Source organism: Oncorhynchus keta, chromosome 17 (assembly GCF_023373465.1).
Source record: "Oncorhynchus keta strain PuntledgeMale-10-30-2019 chromosome 17, Oket_V2, whole genome shotgun sequence".
NCBI lineage: Eukaryota > Metazoa > Chordata > Actinopteri > Salmoniformes > Salmonidae > Oncorhynchus > Oncorhynchus keta.
The window spans coordinates 14,180,023-14,199,234 of NC_068437.1; the positions used below are offsets into that span (position 1 = coordinate 14,180,023).

Below are 19,212 nucleotides of genomic sequence, written 5' to 3' on the forward strand. Positions count from 1 at the left end.
AAACACACAGTAGAGACACAGCAAACACACAGTAGAGACACAGCAAACACACAGTAGAGACACAGCAAACACACAGTAGAGACACAGGAAACACACAGTAGAGACACAGCAAACACACAGTAGAGACACAGCAAACACACAGTAGAGACACAGCAAACACACAGTAGAGACACAGCAAACACACAGTAGAGACACAGCAAACACACAGTAGAGACACAGCAAACACACAGTAGAGACACAGCAAACACACAGTAGAGACACAGCAAGTAAATGTGAATGAATATAACAGAAAATACGTAACAAAGAACACTGAAATGATGATGACTATGGAACTGATTGTGAACTTCAACATGATGCGGCATGGATCTAAATTGTTAGGAGGTCTACAATCAAAATGTATAAAAAAGTGATGTCTTTGTTCTACAAAGAAAGGCCACGATGGTGAACACACACACACAGGCACAAACACTCTCACACACACTTTCATCTTATGGGATTTTAGTTATCGTAGACAGGTGGTGTGTTAGGTGATGTGCCTCCTAAATTCCAGAGTATTTCCTGTTCCATTGGCATCATGGAAGCTGTAGTTTTCCCCAATCCAACAGGTGCAGCACTGTGCCTTGCCTTGATGTACGGGGAGATGTTGCCCCCTTGTGGATGTTTGTTTTACCTGCGATTGGCTCCTCCTCCTCAGAGTCTCTCTCTGTGCGCTCGGGGATACTGAAGTCTGAGGACATCTCGTTGTCGTATGGGCTCTCGCCCTGTCCCGAGCCACTCTGCTCCTCCCCACCTAGCGGCCAGGGCACCGCCACAGTTATCGCAGATACCGTTGCCGTGCTCCCTGCCGTCTCCGTGGCGACAGCGCTGCCACTCTCACTCTCAAAGTAAAACGCAGAGGAGCGTTCATCATTGTCGGAATCGGGAGAGGCGGCAACCTCAGAGGTGAATGAGGGGGGGGCGGTGGGGATGTAAGGGAGCATTCCCTCCCCTGAGGCCGAGGCCGAGGCTGAACTCTGAATCCTGTCCCACTCTTCATCTCGCTCCTCCTGAGCTTCTCCCGACAGGGTCGAGCCAGACGCATTACTGTCTACCGTCTGCAGGTCAGGGGTGAGGGTGGGGGTGACGGGGGAGGCCGTGCGGGAGGAAGAGGAGGAGGGGGCGGAGGTTCGGAGGGCCGAGACCCAGCGGTCCTTGGAGCGGGGCGGCGTGGCTGTAACAGAAACGTGCAGGTCACCATGGGAACCGGAGAGAGGAGGATGAGGAACAGGAGGAGAGGAGGAGGAAGAGAAGAGAGGCTGACCTACAGACGGGTTGGTGGAGCCCGCCAGAGATGAATGGATGAGATGGTCTAAGTCGCTACCGGAGGAGTAGAGCGCTAGGCTAGCCGCCCCCCAGTCAGACGTGGGCAGGGGGAGATGAGGAGAGGCATGCAACCAGGAAGAGGACGAGGTGCCATCCAGAGAGCAGCTACACAACGACTCCACACCATTGCTAGCTACCGTGAACCCTCCGCCACCATCAACAACCCACGACAGAGAAGACTCTATTACACCGCCCGTAGCATAACTAGAGTCCCCCAGCCTGCCATAGACATAGTCAGTGATTCCCGGGGTGGCCCCGGACAGAGAGAAGTCACTAGAGAGGAGAAGAGAGGGCTGCAGGGAGAGAGAGGCTGTAGGGAGCGGTCTAGAGGCTAGCTCAGACAGGTCCCGCTCGACGGGCGAGTCAGGGAGAGTTTGAAGGGGGGGAGTGTCACTAAATAGTGCGGGGTCACCTGAGGCCATGGATGAAGAACCAGACAACACATCGCCATCACCACTATCATCATCGCCTTCATCGCCAACACCACGAGAGACTACGGTCTCCCAACCAGACAGGGGGTGTGAGGGGTCAGGGAGGAGAGGCAGGGTGGGGGAGGAGAGGGAGGAGGGAGCGAGGAATGAGTCACCACTAGACAACAGTGCTGTAGCAGCATGCGGGGAGTCCCGAGCAGGAGGGGTCACAGACGACACAGGTCTAGACGAAGGAGGGGCATGCAGGCAGGCGGTGGGGGCATTGCTAGGGGCGGAGCCGGGGTAACCAGGGGTCGACGTGTCACACACAGGAAGGGTGGAGGGGAGGATCTCACCGTTGAACACCGGCTGCGTGGTCTGCGAGAGAACACTGCTGAAGGAGGAGGCAGTGGACGAAAACAAGGGCATGCTGGGACTTGTAGGCTGTGGTGGTACCCCCTGAAAAAGGGAGGGGGAAGAAGTGGCCACGGTCCAGCTTTCTGGGAGAGGGATGGCCATGGGAACACCACTGCCTTTGCCGCTTGGGACGGTCACGGGGTGAGCCACCCCTCTGCCCTTCTCCTTTCTGGTTGAGGAAGTGGTGACGCCATCGGTGCGAGACAGTGGCATGGAGGCTGTTGTGGTATACTTCTGGGTACTCCCGCTCCCTCTGCTGCCTGGTGAGATGGCCCCCTCTACTGGTGCTCTGGTTGTGGTGCGGTACCTTACACTCGGCTCCGTGGACGTATGGGATCGGTTGGGCTGAGTGGTCTTGACAGGAGACCCTGGAGTGGTGGTTCTCCTCTGGACAGAAGGGGTGGTTGTTCTGATACCAGGCAAGGGGAGGCTTGGTAGGCCAGTGGTTGTTTTGGGCCTGGTCGTCGTAGAGCTTGGGGTGGTCCAGTCCATGTCATTGTCCTGGTCTTCACCCGGTTCAACCCGGGGTCCATAGTCCTCCTGGTGGGGAAAGACACAGTCACACACCACATATACTGATGCCTTGTTATGAGACACTACTCCTTGTCCTATGTTTGAATTCATGTTTTTTCTTGCAGTGCGCTACAGACAGTATCACCACATTGCATTATGAAATAAGTCAGATGTATGTTATGTTATGCTTACTTCCTCTGCAAATCCAGTAGAATCTGGATCAGGGGTCTCCTCTGAAAATAATCACAGATGAGAGCGTTAGAAACATTTTGGAAACAATTAAGAGCTAAATAAGTTTTTGGGAGGTAGAAAATATGTATATATATATATATATATATTTTTTTTAATTAAATACGCCTTTTCAACGTCTTGTGCTCACTGGGTTACTGTAAGTATGTTCATACAAATAAATAACTAAGACTGATACTTGATATATCTCAACATATTATGGTCAACAGTCTGACAAGTTAGGAAGATTGTTTTTCTTCTGGCCTTTCAATTTAGGGCTCTAATCAATCTGTAAAGCTGAAGCATTACAGATTCTGTGAAATAAATTGAAGGGTCATTTCCGATTGAGCCGACATATGCAGCGTTTACTGTGCATAAGAGCATCAGCTGTTCCGGACGACTGTGTGATCACGCTCTCCGCGGCCGATGTGAGTAAGACCTTTAAACAGGTCAACATTCACAAAGCCGAAGGGCCAGAAGATTACCAGGACGTGTACTGCGAGCATGCGCTGACCAACTGGCAAGTGTCTTCACTGACATTTTCAACCTCTCCCTGTCTGTCTGTAATAGCAACATGTTTCAAGCAGACCACCATAGTCACTATGCCCAAGGACACTAAGGTAACCTGCCTAAATGACTACCGACCCGAAGCACTCACTTCTGTAGCCATGAAGTGCTTTGAAAGGCTGGTCATGGCTCACAGCAACACCATTATCCCAGAAACACCAGACCCACTCCAATTTGCATACAACAGATCCAGATGATTTACATTTACATTTACATTTAAGTCATTTAGCAGACGCTCTTATCCAGAGCGACTTACAAATTGATGCAATCTCTACTGCACTCCACACCTAAAAGGAACACCTATGTGAGAATGCTGTTCATTGACTACAGCTCAGCGTTCAACACCATAGTGCACTCAAAGCTCATCACTAAGCTAATGACCCTGGAACTAAACCTCCCTCTGCAATTGGATCCTGGACTTCCTGACGGGCCGCCCTCAGGTGGTAAGGGTAGGTAACAACACATCCACCACGCTGATCTTCAACACGGGGGCCCCTCAGGGGTGCGTACTCAGTCCCTTCCTGTAATACCTGTTTACTTATGACTGCACGGCCAGGCACGACTCAAACTACAGCTGCACCATTGAGAGCATCCTGACAGGTTGCATCACTGCCTTGTATGGCAACTGCTCGGCCTCCGACCGCAAGACACTATAGAGGGTAGTGTGCACCGCCCAGTACATCACTGGGGCCAAGCTTCCTGCAATCCCGGACCTCTATATCAGGCTGTGTCAGAGGAAGGTCCAAAAAATTGTCAAAGACTCCAGCCACCCTAGTCATAGACTGTTCTCTCTGCTACCGCATGGCAAGCGGTACCGGAGCACCAAGTCTAGGTCCAAGAGGCTTCTAAACAGCTTCTACCCCCAAGCCATAAGACTCCTGAACATTTAATCAAATGGCTACCCAGACTATTTGCATCCCCCCTCCTGTTATCTATGCATAAGTCACTTTAATAACTCTAATAATAATATGATCTCAATTACCTCGGCTAACCGGTGCCCCAGCACATTGCACATTACACACATTGCACAGCACTCTGTACCGGTACCCCCTGTATATATCCTCTCTATTGTTGTTTTACTGCTGCTCTTTAATTACTGTTACATTTATTTTTATATTTTTGTCCGGGTATTTTTCTTAAAACTGCATTGTTGGTTAAGGGCTTGTAAGTAAACATTTCACTGTAAGGTCTACACTGAATAAAACAGGTGTATGTGACAAATAAAATGTATTTGATTCATTTGATTTGAATGCAGTGTCCGCTAAAGCAGGAACATTGCCTTTAAACCCTTAGTTACAACTTTGACAATTAGTAACAATGACATTGTATTCTGAGATATTGGCCCCATTGGCAAACCCGATGACGTTCTTACAGACAGACACTTCACTTCAAACGTACTTTAAACTGTAACTGAGAGAATAACCACAAGGAGACACTCACACACACAAACAGATTGAGTATTTTGTGAAAACCACTCTGTTTTTGATGGTATTTGTTTGATGAACTGGGTGCAAAAACTTTATTTTAATTCACAGATTGGTCTTCGGGTCCAGGATAGAGGCTTGACAAAAATCTTCGGAAGCTTGATATCCACATCTTTCAATGGGTCCACAGTATATGGAGCGGCAAGTCATTAGATAGTATGAACCTATATTAGAAATCTTGGTGAATATGTTGCTGTCTCACCAGGTGAGGGAGAGGGAGAGGGAGAGGGAGATGGAGAGGGAGATGGAGATGGAGAGGGAGAGGGAGATGGAGAGGGAGATGGAGAGGGAGAGGGAGAGGGAGATGGAGAGGGAGAGGGAGATGGAGAGGGAGATGGAGAGGGAGAGGGAGAGGGAGAGGGAGAGGGAGAGGGAGAGGGAGAGGGAGAGGGAGATGGAGAGGGAGAGAGATAGAGAAATAACAACAGGAGGGAAAGTTATCCACAGGTAGTACTTCCGCGTCAGCACAAACTGAGTGTTAACGCACCCATGCACATGCACACACAGGCCCACGCACACACACATCCTCTTACCTGGATGGGACTAAGTTACACATCATGGAGGCCTCAGGCCAGATCAGAGTGGGTTTGTAAAGCATGAGGTGGGTTTTTCAAAAGTTAAGTGGAGAGGGAAGGGATGAATGAATGAATTCACAAACACGATTCACAAATGAGTTGTTTTGTCACCACAATTGTCACAGCACATTCGGTCACACAATTGTTTCAAGTCATTTGGATGAGTGTACACAATTCATGCACATCGAAATATGATGCCGAGTATTTTTAGCAAGACAAAATGTGTTTATTATAAACTTACAATTCAGGATATACAGAGAACCCATCATTTCATACAAATGCTGCACATAAGCAAACATTCTCTTACTGTGACAGGAGGAAAAGATGCCATTTCAAAACAAAAGTGCCATTTTTTATATTTTGTGTGACATAGACGGTACACGTGGAATAACCTTTGACCTTAAACAAACAGATTGAGGGGGGCATTCTTCCATCTTAGAAATCAAAGCACAGTTGAAAAGGGTTCAAAGAAAGATGAACAGAAGATTTCACCAGAGACAGAGTACAATACACGCAATACATTTACTGTGGCACATAGAGGAACTGGGTGCATGTTTAAAGGAACAGAACTGGACAAAGAGAAGACACAGAGAATCAGGGGGGGGGGGGCTTCTCAAATCACAAACAACGTCATACAGAGAGCATGGCCAAGACGGCTAGGGAAACAGAAGTGGCTCTGGAAACCAGCGACAGTTCGGTGGGTGTGAAATGTGTGGTCATTTGCGGACACCACGTGGACACCAATCAGAAACCACGACAGAACTACATCTTTAACTTCTTCAGAATTCCCTTAACACAATCTGTTCATACTCTATCTGAGAAGCCTTCAGGGCATCTTATCGGCAAACTGACTGACTAGACTACACTAGCGGTAAGTGTGACTTTGCTGTTAAGACCTACCATTAAGTAAAGGGAACTGGTTTGAAAATGATCAACCGTCTATGTTTGGTCTCTACTCTCTGTGTCAGCAGAACGCTACGGCAGAGTATAACACCCCCTATGTACGGTCTGTGTAGACGTATTGGCGGTCGCGGTCGCTCTTACCGGGGTCGTCGATCGGCATGTCGACAGTCAGCTGCTCGCTCACGCGGCCGTACAGACCGTTGGTGCAGACGGCCAAGACCTGAACCACGTAGCTGGTGTTGGCCATCAGGTCCTGCAATATGGCCCCCTGTGGAACGACGGGAAGAGGGGAGTACATGGGGTTTAGGGTGGAGGCGATGTGGAGGGTTATACCTTAGTAGGATCTGTTCTGGCTTTCAATCATACTATGGTTCTCTAGTTTCTTTGTTTGTTTCTTCATCCATTCCCTCATTCATTTGCTCATTCACACAAACCTTCCAAAATGTGATTGGCCTCAGTTGGTGATTTGCGTGTTAGTTTGCTGAGCTCCAGATCACAAGCATTAGTTCTGTGAACAACCCCCGCTACATAAATGTCCCTCACCACATCCTGGTCTCCGTCGGTCAGGTACTCAATGGCCGGAGGGTCCTCTCCCTGGGCCAGCTTGTAGGTAACTGAGTACTTCTCTATCCCGGCGTCGTACACCGCCCGTGGCCGCTCCCACATCACCAGCAGGCTGGTCAGGTTATGGGGGTCTGCCTGCACGTTCTCCGGCTCTGAACTGCAGACTGACAGACAGACAGACAGACAGACAGACAGACAGACAGACAGACAGAGAGAGAGAGAGAGAGAGAGAGAGAGAGAGAGAGAGAGAGAGAGAGAGAGAGAGAGAGAGAGAGAGAGAGAGAGAGAGGCAGAAGAAACAGAGAAAGAGTGAGAAATAAATAAATCAATCCAAATTATTTTAGATTCATAAGAATTCCACGTAAAATAATCACTTGCAGTGGTAGAAAGAAATGCTGTGTAGAATAAATGTCAAACTTCATTCCGGGCACCAAAACCAAAATATTTGCATCGGGGAATAATGGTCATCACAAGTGGGTGTTTCTCCCGTTAAGAGAGGTAAACCCATGCCTCATGCCTGTGTCAAAGGTCACCATCAAAGATTAGTGCTGCGGCACTAATGCAGCTCACAGACACACTGAGACTCTGGGATTAACACAGATTAGAGGGGGGAGAAAGAGATTTAAATCAATCAAAATGAGACCTGAGACAATGGCCAGGGACAACAACTAAACCGTTGACACATTATCTACACGATCTACGCTAAAGCCTGCACTTCAGTTTACTTAGTTAAGTATCCTCTTTTCCCAGAAGGGTCATAAGGGCGCCACAAGATTAGACCATGGAAATCATTTGTGGTGAGGGGGTGAATGCATTCATTTCATGTTTTTAATGATGCTGAGGGATTCAAGAAAGATACTCACATTTGTACTAACCCCTTTTCAACACAAGAGGGCAGAGAGGAGCAAAGAAACAGCAATATTGTTCTCCAGTTCTTTTCTTTATTTTTTGGTGATGTGCATCTCACACCGATTCATGTACATTATACATCATATTCAATGCACTGTATCCATTTTCCGAAGACATTTGGAAAGTGCTCTGTGAAAGGGAGGGGGCAGCCACAGTAACCTAGCAACACCTAGCGACCACCAGGTCTAAAGAGGGGAGAGAACTTTAAACTGAAAGACTAATACCATTGCTGGCATGTAGGGAAAGAGAAAGGGAGAGAGACATAAAGATGAGAGCGCGAGAGGGGCTAGTGTATTAGCCTGGTGCCTAAGCATCCACAGCAATTCAATTCTCCCTTCAAGGATAGAGAGTCCGGGTATAATTAAGAGAGGCACACACACACACAGATGCTGACACACATGCTGTCTTATATTGAATGCCTGCCAGCATGCCACATGCTAGTTAAACTCCTGATTAATGCTGATGTCTAACCAGAAAACACACAACAAACTGCCATCACGGCTTTAGTAGGGTCAGGAACCAGTCATAGTATGATACATCAAATGAGCTCTGAGACAGCCACAGTGTACCATGTGTATGTGTGTGTGTATATGTGTGTGTGTGTGTTTGTGTGTGTGTGTGTGTGTGTGCACGTGTGTGTCACAGATTACCTTTGCCCATAACAAGCTGCAGGTTCTCAGTTGGGTTACCAGTCTTGCCTCACATGTATCAAAATCCACGTATGACATTTTATTTGGCCACCAAAAGTGTCACAAATATATTTAAGATGTTTGTTATTGGTATGTTGCAAACTGCTGGAGCTGAAGAAGAGCGACGTCACACTCACTGTGCCCCAGTCCCCCAACTTTTCTGACCGTTTCCGCATGTAATGGCTGAGGGAAAGATTTTGTGTGTATATATCTCTGTGCTCCGTTTTGTCTGCCTTTTTAATTAGCTACCATTAACTCCCATGGCTCCTATAACTCTTATTATTTTGCACGCAACAATGCTAATGCTAATATGTGAGAAAGTAAACTCCCAAGTTCCATCGATGACTTCCCATTTATCAATAAAATTAGGTACATTTGTGATTTAGGATAAATATAATTTTTTTTCTGCTCAGAATGAAGCATTCTATGCTCTGCTGCAATGACAATGTAGGCTTAATACATATTAATGCTCTATTTGTCTGCGAGTTACTTGGCAGCAGACTTTATTCAGCAGACAGCATTAACAAACCTGAATCTATTCATCACCTAATCATCAAGACCATGATTAGTTGAATCAGGTGTTAGTGCCAAGAACCAGGAGTGAATACGATAGATGGTTGGATGGATTATTGGAGACAGACAGACAAGACAGACAGGTACATACTGGGAATGAGGACCTCCTCTGACAGACAGACAGACAGACAGGTACATACTGAGAATGAGGACCTCCTCTGACAGACAGACAGACAGACAGGTACATACTGGGAATGAGGACCTCTGACAGACAGACAGACAGACAGACAGACAGACAGACAGACAGACAGACAGACAGACAGACAGACAGGGAATGAGGACCTCCTCTGACAGACAGACAGACAGACAGACAGACAGACAGACAGACAGACAGACAGACAGACAGACAGACAGACAGGTACATACTGACAGACAGACAGACAGACAGACAGACAGACAGACATGTACATACTGGGACAGTGAGGGACCTCCTCTGACAGACAGACAGACAGACAGACACAGACAGACAGACAGACAGACAGACAGACAGACAGACAGACAGGTACATACTGGGAGTGAGGACCTCCTCTGACAGACAGACACAGACAGACAGACAGACAGACAGACAGACAGACAGACAGACATACTGGGAGTGAGGACCTCCTCCTCCTCTGACAGACAGACAGGTACATACTGGGAATGAGGACCTCCTCTGACAGACAGACAGACAGACAGGTACATACTGGGAGTGAGGACCTCCTCTGTGCCAGTGTAGGAGGAGAAGGCCTGGCCCATGAACTGCTGCTGCTGCTCCCTGTAGTTGTTCTGCAGGTAGTCCATCAGCATCACGTAGCCCGCCTGCTGCATGGTCATCACCTCACAGAACATCTCCAGCTACAACACAATGAACAGTTATAACCTCTTATAACACCTCATAGCATAAACTCAAAATAATGTCACAGAGGAAGTCTGCTGTATGGTCATCACCGCACAGAACATCTCCAGCTACAACACATGCAACCAACACATTCATACACACATTATTACATAGCTATAACATGTCTTAATGTTATATAGTCTGCTATATGGTCATCACCTCACGGAACATCACCAGCTAGAATACAATACAATCAACACATTCATACAGAACAATGCCTCTGAGATTTCTAGGAATATTTTAACCAAATTAGTCCCAACATTTATCCACGGCATAGCCATCATTGTAAAGCCCTAGTTATTTTTTGTTGCTTCGACAAAGTCATTTCTTGAGATTTTTCATTTATTTTATGTGATCAGTGATTCATTTACGTCTGGCCCTCAGTTTAAGATCGACCCTGTCACGTGAACTGAACTCCCCTTTAAATATGGTGAAACTATTCCTTTTTAAATATTTCATTCAAGATAAATATTGAACATTTCATAGTCAAATCATGGTGTAAAAGCAGGTGAGATGGTTCTACTCTTTTTGGCCATTTTCTGGTCAACCCTCTTACAGTCAACCTTGTTACTTTACTTGGCACTTAGTATGCACTTACTATAGTCTTTTTTAAAATTATAAATGTAACCTCTTGAGATGGGAAGACGTGTTTTCTTATTAAGTTGAATATGTTTTCTTTATGACAGAATGTTAAAATGAGGTGAAATCTTCTCAAAATGCACTAACTTGATGGCACTACCCACATACTAGCTAATTACTATTATCATGATACATTCTCACAGACCTTCAAAACTATGGGTCATACAGTATTCAGACGTCACACAACCTAACACACAGGCCATCAAAAAACAATTTTCTGTAAATAAGAACTTTGCAAATACGAATTTGTTCTTTAATTGACTGGTAAAATAAGGTAAAATAAAATACACACATGCTAGACACATCCTATATGCCTGTCCTATACACCTCTTCTACAGTTGATTGCGTAACACTGTACAGAACACTGGTCCTCTGACTCACACAGCATTCCAACCAGAGTGGCTGTGAGTGTGACCGGGGGCCAAAAACCATGACTCGGGCAGCCTCTGCAACAGCCATTGGTATGTACAAATGTAATGATAGGTGTGGTGTTGTCTAGAAACACACAGTAGGATTCATGATGATCATGGCGCTCTTATGACACAACTTTTGAAAAAGACTTTTGCATATGCACAGGCATTGGTTATTAGTTAAGGTTATCAAAACAACAAATATGTGGATACCGTTGTTTGAATATATTGGCTACTGTATGCACGACTGGCGATATGGTAATTCTATCACATAAGAGCTAGTGTACGCCTCCAGGGAGTGTTTGAAAAGCTACCAAGCTACACAATAGAGGAACAATTCTCCCAAAATGGCCTTCCAAAGTGTTTTGAAACTTGAGACGTGACATTACCATACCATACAGAAACCCGAAAACGGGCAGACTGAAAGCCAGTTTAAATGGAAAGAGGGTGTGTGTCAGACAGTTAAAGACTTAAAAGGAGTGTGAGTGCGTGTATGTCTTCCCTGTTACCCTCGGGGTATTTGTGATTGACAGGTATATAACAGCTGTAATTAAAACAAACAAACAAAGGCGCACAGAGGCCTTTACTCTACTTAAAACTGAAACGCATGGTGCTGACACACACACACACACACACACACACACACACACACACACACACACACACACACACACACACACACACACACACACACACACACACACACACACACACACACACACACACACACACACACACACACACACACACACACACACACACACACACACACACACACACTCAGAAAGCCACGATCAATTATGAATGCAGACATAAATCAAAAGCAGAGGTCTGGCACAAAGTCCGACACAAAAACAAAAAGACACTGGCGCCGGCATAATGAAACAGTTTAGAAGTGACTTGTGAAAACAACCTTGTGCAATGCCTTTTATCTATACAGATGAAGGAGTGTATGTTAAGGTCCCGCCCAACCCATTCACACTCTAAAAGACATCTGTCAATTCCCACTCGCCCTCTTCGTGTTGCTCACGCTATCTCTTCTTCTGTACTGACAAAAACAACATTTCCACACACTCTCTGATTTCATAAATGCACACACAGGTGCTCAGTTGAAGTCAGAGGTTTACATACACCTTAGTCAAATACATTTAAACTCAGTTTTTCACAATTCCTGACATTTAATACTTGTAAAAAAAATCCCTGTCTTTGGTCAGTCATCACATTCCCAGTGGGTCAGAAGTTTACATACACTCAATTGGTATTTGGTAGCATTGCCTGTAAATTGTTTAACTTGGGTCAAACGTTTTCGGGTAGCCTTCCACAAGCTTCCCACAATAATTTGGGTGAATTTTGGCCCATTCCTCCTGACAGAGCTGGTGTAACTGAGTCAGGTTTGTAGGCCTCCTTGCTCGCACACTCTTTTTCAGTTCTGCCAACAAATGTTCTATAGGATTGAGGTCAGGGCTTTGTGATGGGCACTCCAATACCTTGACTTTATTGTCCTTAAGCCATTTTGCCAGAACTTTGAAAGTATGCTTGGAGTCATTGTCCATTTGGAAGACCCATTTGCGACCAAGCTTTAACTTCATGACTGTGGTCTTGAGATGTTGCTTCAATATATCCACATAATTTTCCTTCGTCATGATGCCATCTATTTTGTGAAGTACACCAGTCCCTCCTGCAGCAAAGCACCCCCACAACACAATGCTGCCACCCCAGTGCTTCACGGTTTGGATGGTGTTCTTCGGCTTGCAAGCCTCCCCCTTTTTCGTCCAAACATAACATATGTCATTATGGCCAAACAGTTTTATTTTTGTTTCATTAGACCAGAGGACAAAACGTACGATCTTTGTCCCCATGTGCAGTTGCAAACCGTAGTCTGGCTTTTTTATGGCAGTTTTGGAGCAGTGGCTTCTTCCTTGCTGAGCGGCCAATCAGGCTATGTCGATATAGGACTTGTTTTACTGTGGATTTAGATACTTTTGTACCTGTTTTCTCCAGCATCTTCACAAGGTCCTTTGCTGTTGTTCTGGGACTGATTTGCACCTTTCACACCAAAGTACATTCATCTCTAGGAAACAGAACGCATCTCCGTCCTGAGCGGTATGACAGCTGCGTGGTCCCATGGTGTTTATACTTGCATACTATTGCTTGTACAGATGAACATGGTACCTTCAGGCGTTTGAAAATTGCTCCCAAGGATGAATAAGACTTGTGGAGGTCTACAATTTATTTTCTGAGGTCTTGGCTGATTTCTGAATATTTTTTCCATGATGTCAAGCAAAGAGGCACTGCGTTTAAAGGTAGGCCTTGAAATACATTCACAGGTACACCTCCAATTGACTCAAATGATGTCAATTGGTCTATCAGAAACTTCTAAAGCCATGACATAATTTTCTGGAATTTTCCAAGCTGTTTAAAGGCAGTCAACTTAGTGTATGTAAACTTCTGACCCACTGGAATTGTGAGACAGTTGATTATAAGTGAAATCATCTGTCTGTAAACTATTGTTGGAAACATTACTTGTGTCATGTACAAAGAAGTTGTCCTAACCGACTTGCCAAAACTAGCTTGTTAACAAGAAATTTGTGGAATGGTTGAAAAACAAGTTTTAATGACTCCAACCTATGTGTATGTAAACTTCCAACTTCAACCGTACATGGACACACTCACACACAGACCCACCTGCGTGTCGGAGATGGCCACAGTGTTCTTGAAGACGATCCACTCCACGGTCTCAGTGCAGGGTGGGGTGGTGAGGGAGCCGTTGTAGATGAAGTACTTCTCTGTAGAGTTGGGCAGGAGGCCCCGGAGAGAGAAGGGACCCACCCTCCCACTCTTACCTAGACAGGGGGAAAGTGTAAGGAACGCAGACAGAGAAGCAGAAGTGAAAGGAACAGATCAAAAGGAAGAAAGAATGACAGACGATAGAGATGAACCGATACAGGATAATCAATACAGGATAAACGATAGAGTATGAATGATAGAGGATAAACGATAGAGGGTAAACAATAGAGGATAAATTATAGAGTATGAACGACAGAGTATGAACGATAGAGGATAAACGATAAGAGTATGAACGATAGAGGATAAACAATAGAGTATGAATGATAGAGTTTAAACAATAGAGGATGAATAACAGAAGATGAATATATAAGAAAACAGTGTGTGTGTGTTTATGCATTAGGGCGTGCCTGTGGGTTACATTAAGGCACAGTGAGGTAGTGGGTGTGTGATTGTGGGGGATAGTGGCCCTTGAATTTACATGAAATGAGTTGATGCACTCTGTAATGCCTACCTGCATTGAAAACTTCAACCTCCATTAGCATGAACTATCTACTGTACAACATACATGTACTGAAACTTAGGAACAGTGCTGTGCAGTAATACATCAATAATGAAATGCAAGGGAGATAATTATGGTTGTGCTTACAGCAGGTGAGTAAAAAAGAGTTGATTGGTTGAGAGTTATTAGGGTTAAGTCAGGTTGACATACCGAATCGGCTGACACTGTTGATTCCATCGATAATGGCTATGTAGTTGTCATTGTCTTCGATGCTAGTCTGTGAAGAGGGAAAGGCAGTAGGTTAGTCAGGCATCTCAAAAGTCTACAGTAGCTTCTTCTACTCATCTCCTCCCCCTTACCTTTTTGTGTCCCTACATTTCTTGGGCTGCTTTAAAGAGGCAATCTGCAGTTGCTACATCCATTTTGGGACATACGTGTATTTATGTTATACTTTATTTAACCAGGTAGGCCAGTTGAGAACAAGTTCTCATTTACAACTGCGACCTGGCCAAGATAAAGCAAAGCAGTGCGACAAAAATAACACAGAGTTACACATAAACAAACGTACAGTCAATAATACAATAGAAAAATAAATGAATAATGATGTAGCCATTGATTCTTGAAGAATATAACTTATAAATGCCTCATGATCTCATTTAAACTGTCGTACCCAATCAGAACCCAAAAACATAACCTTGTTTAACTACATTGGTTGTAAACAAAGTAAATGTAAATAAACACCTTGCAGCCTCAAAATAATTGCTAAAACTATAATGTTGTTATAATGGACGGTCAGTCCTTGTATACATAGCTCTGTCAATGAATTTGAGAGTGCTTACATTTCTCCAGCCCCATCCCTCAGCTTTTTACTAAAACAATGCCATGGATATCACTTTGTTATTGCTTGAACTGCTGAATGCCCCTTTAAAGCTGTGACCCGCTTAGCTGAAGCTAACACTGATGCTAAGCTAAAGCCAACACTGATGCTAAGCTAAAGCCAACACTGATGTTAAGCTAATAGCTAGAGACGTGATATTCCACAGCTGACCGTCTATGTACTGTGGCATGTCTAATCTCTGCTCAGTCTGATGCTGTAGTGGGTAATCCGTTCCACTCTTCTGTCCCCTTTGATTTCCCAGGTGGGCAGCAGAGTGTAGCCTAAAATGTGTGGGCTAATCTCCTCAACAAACACACACACGCTCACATACATGGTATTGACCTGCTGGTATTCTACACTGTCAGTTACTGCCAGGCTGTTTATTCAGTAGAGGTACTGTTCAGACTAGTTATGTAGACACAGTAAGTCATCCCTCATCGACTATGAAAATCATTGCTGGTATGGATGCAAAATGATCCATCAAACACTCTTGACACAGGTCACAAACACATGCACACCTGCACAAAATCAAATCCATCAGCACACTCCGCTTCCTGTCAGTGTCAGATGACATACCTGTCAAGGAAACCCACTCCCCCCAATCTACAGTACCTACCTACCTGAACACACAGGTAGGTCGGTACTGTGGCCATAGGAGGTCAAAGCATACAGACCAATGGTAGAAAAAGTACCCACTGTCATACTTGAGTAAAAGTAAAGATACCTTAATAGAAAGTGACTCAAATAAAAGTGAAAGTCACCCAATAAAATACTACTTGAGTAAAAGTCTAAAATTATTTGGTTTTAAATATACTTAAGTATCAAAAGTAAACATACTTGCTAAAATATACTTAGAAAGTAAAAGTATACATCATTTCAAATTTCTTATATTAAGCAAACCAGACAGCACCATTTTCTTGTTTTTATTTTATTTACAGATCGCCAGGGGCACACTTCAACACTCAGACATAATTTACAAACCAAGCATTTGTGTTTAGTGAATCCACCAGATCAGAGACAGTAGGGATGTTCTCTTGATAAGTGTGTGAATTGGACCACTTTCCTGTTCTGCTAAGCATTCAAAATGTAACGAGTACTTTTGGGTGTCAGGGAAAATGTATGGAGTAAAAAGTACCTTATTTTCTTTAGGAATGTAGTGACGTTAAAGCAAAAGGTGTCAAAAATAGAAGTAGTAAAGTACAGATACCACTAAAAACGACTTAAGTAGTACTTATTAGTATGTTTATTTAAGGACTTTACACCAATGATACAGACACAGGCAGAAAAGAACCACACACTCACGCCCACCTCAAACAGCACAGAGAGAGCTGTGATCCTGCCCCCGTCCTTGATGGCGTAGTCTAAGGACTCAAAGCGATGCGCTTCATAACAGTAGATCTGCATCTGGAACAGACAGATACAAGGTACAGGAGATGGTTGATATCCTGTGTACTGTCCTTGAGAGTAGGGCTGAGTGCTATATCCTATTTTAAGGTATACTGGCATGGATCCACATACCGGTTTGGATTTGAACAATACTGTCTATAGCGATATTTTGATACAATGCTAAACTGATCGGACTACTTCACAGTCAATTTTGTCCTAGTTTGGTTGTCTATAAAACCATCAGAATGGAGAAAGCCCATTAAAACCACTTAGAATTCCTACGGTCATGTACAACGCATAAAACATGTTTAGAGCTTTTCATAAATATGTTACAAATATCTCTAATGTTCGCCCCAATGTCAGTTTTTTTTTATGCGAGTGATGTCTGAATGCACTCACTGTTCAAAAATGTGATTGTTACGCAACAGGACAGTTAACCCGCACTGCCCTCAAACCAAGACATTCTGCCTGCTAATTATCTATAGGCTATGTATCAACGTTTGCATTTTCTAACAACAGTTTGAATTGAGGTGTGTACCGCCTCCTCTTGAACTCTTACAGTAGTAGTCCATTTCACTGTTGCGGACGTTTGAGGCTTTACTGAGCCGAACAATCTCTCTTCGAAGAGAGCCCAAGCACTTATTCGGTTTGAGTGTACACTGCAGGGAACACTGTAGAATGATCACATCCGTTAGTTGGTAAGTGTCAAAGGGATAAATACTGTCAAATACAGCCAAACAGTCAAAAATTTGAAAGCCCTACTTGGGAGGTTAAAATGAGGTCATACTCTGTCATATGGAGGTTATAACATGGTTATACTCTGTCATAGTTATAATGGGCGAATGTCAGGTCTTACCTCAAGGGGGTACTTCACCCCGTTGAGGCTGTGTTCGGAGCCCTCTGAGGAGGCGTTGCAGCGTCCCCAGTGGAAGGTGATTCTTCCCACCTTAAACCTGCCCCTCAGCCCCCCTCCACTCACATAGAAGTCCCCCTCTGGGTTCACCGCCACTGGAGAGGACACACAGAGGGTGTTAGTTGACCCCATTAAACAACCCACACATACACTCACACACACACTATATTGATGTGGCCTGAAGCTTTCCAAGTGAAAACACAAAAAGTCACGTACACACACACACATCCATCGGCTTTAAAAGTGGCATAAGTATACACTATAACAATGCCCAATCTTTCAGTATCTAACCATATATAATCATTTCCACATCATCATATTGTATTGCATTCTTCCTTCCACTCTTCTTCTCCACCTCCTCCTTCTACTACGACACTGTAGTATTGAAGCCCAGACCACAAGGCTCTGAGGCAGTTTCTACCCACAGGCAGTGGATACTGAATAGGTGACTGAATGGCTGGTTGCATATAGGACTGTTTTACTGTATTACTTTGGCTTTACAGCTTCATTGCTGGCTGCTGTAATGCTGTTTTTTATGGGGACGTGAGAGTGCATACCTGTCTTGCCGTCATTCTTGATGGTGGTCCCATCAGACATCACTTCCTCCCAGCCCTCGAACTTCAGCTTTTGGAACTGAACTTTGACCTGTGTCAGCTCCTCCTCGATGTTGATGGGTGACTGTCTGGCATTGTTACATGATGGGTACTTCTTGGCCCAGTTGTTTTGGTTGAGAGTCCCTGCCAAAAGAGAGTTTGAATGTGTTTATTGCATGGTAGAGGTAGATAGCTAACATATTGGTGGTGCGTCAGCTACATTAATCTGCCCAAAAACACCTACACCACCCGATGTCACCGGAAGGCCATAAAGATCATCAAGGACAACAACCACCCGAGCCACTGCCTGTTCACCCCACTATCATCCAGAAGGCGAGGTCAGTACAGGTGCATCAAAGCTGGGACCGAGAGACTGAAAAACAGCTTCTATCTCAAGGCCATCAGACTGTTAAACAGCCACCACTAATATTGAGTGGCTGCTGCCAACACACTGACTCAACTCCAGCCACTTTAATAATGGGAATTGATGGGAAATGATGTAAAATATATCACTAGCCACTTTAAACAATGCTACCTAATATAATGTTTACATACCCTACATTATTCATCTCATATGTGTACGTATATACTGTACTCTATATCATCTACTGCATCCTTATGTAATACATGTATCACAAGCCACTTTAACTATGCCACTTTGTTTACATACTCATCTCATATGTATATACTGCACTCAATACCATCTACTGTATCTTGCCTATGCCGCTTTGTACCATCACTCATTCATATATCTTTATGTACATATTCTTTATCCCCTTACACATAAGGTAGTAGTTTTGGAAATGTTAGCTAGATTACTTGTTGGTTATTACTACATTGTCGGAACTAGAAGCACAAGCATTTCACTACACTCGCATTAACATCTGCTAACCATGTGTATGTGACAAATAAAATTTGATTTGATTTGAAAATTGTACATGCCGTTTTCCATTTCAAAACACAACTCAGTTGTTTTCCCTTTTCCCGGAAGTGTAATCTGGTTTCTTCCTCTCTAATTAGTGACCAACTGATTGCAG

The 19,212-nt window shown here is 44.5% G+C and overlaps 1 protein-coding gene across 3 annotated transcripts in view; it reads right to left on the reverse strand.

The window, feature by feature from the left end:
* Nucleotides 1-19,212, reverse strand: part of LOC118396469 (receptor-type tyrosine-protein phosphatase zeta-like) — a 71,601-nt gene that overhangs the window by 14,860 nt on the left and 37,529 nt on the right. Inside the window, exons 3-13 of one of the 3 annotated variants that reach the window (XM_035790704.2) lie at nt 18,140-18,319; nt 17,526-17,677; nt 16,592-16,687; nt 14,617-14,683; nt 13,806-13,963; nt 9,878-10,028; nt 7,003-7,187; nt 6,601-6,727; nt 2,895-2,935; nt 2,129-2,729; nt 671-1,210 (exon numbers count right to left, since the gene is read on the reverse strand). In XM_035790704.2, coding sequence (XP_035646597.1) covers nt 671-1,210; nt 2,129-2,729; nt 2,895-2,935; nt 6,601-6,727; nt 7,003-7,187; nt 9,878-10,028; nt 13,806-13,963; nt 14,617-14,683; nt 16,592-16,687; nt 17,526-17,677; nt 18,140-18,319 — 2,298 coding nt within the window. Of the gene's footprint in view, nt 1-670; nt 2,730-2,894; nt 2,936-6,600; nt 6,728-7,002; nt 7,188-9,877; nt 10,029-13,805; nt 13,964-14,616; nt 14,684-16,591; nt 16,688-17,525; nt 17,678-18,139; nt 18,320-19,212 lie in introns of all 3 variants that reach the window. The other 2 variants (XM_035790703.2, XM_035790705.2) reach the window with 2 other exon arrangements.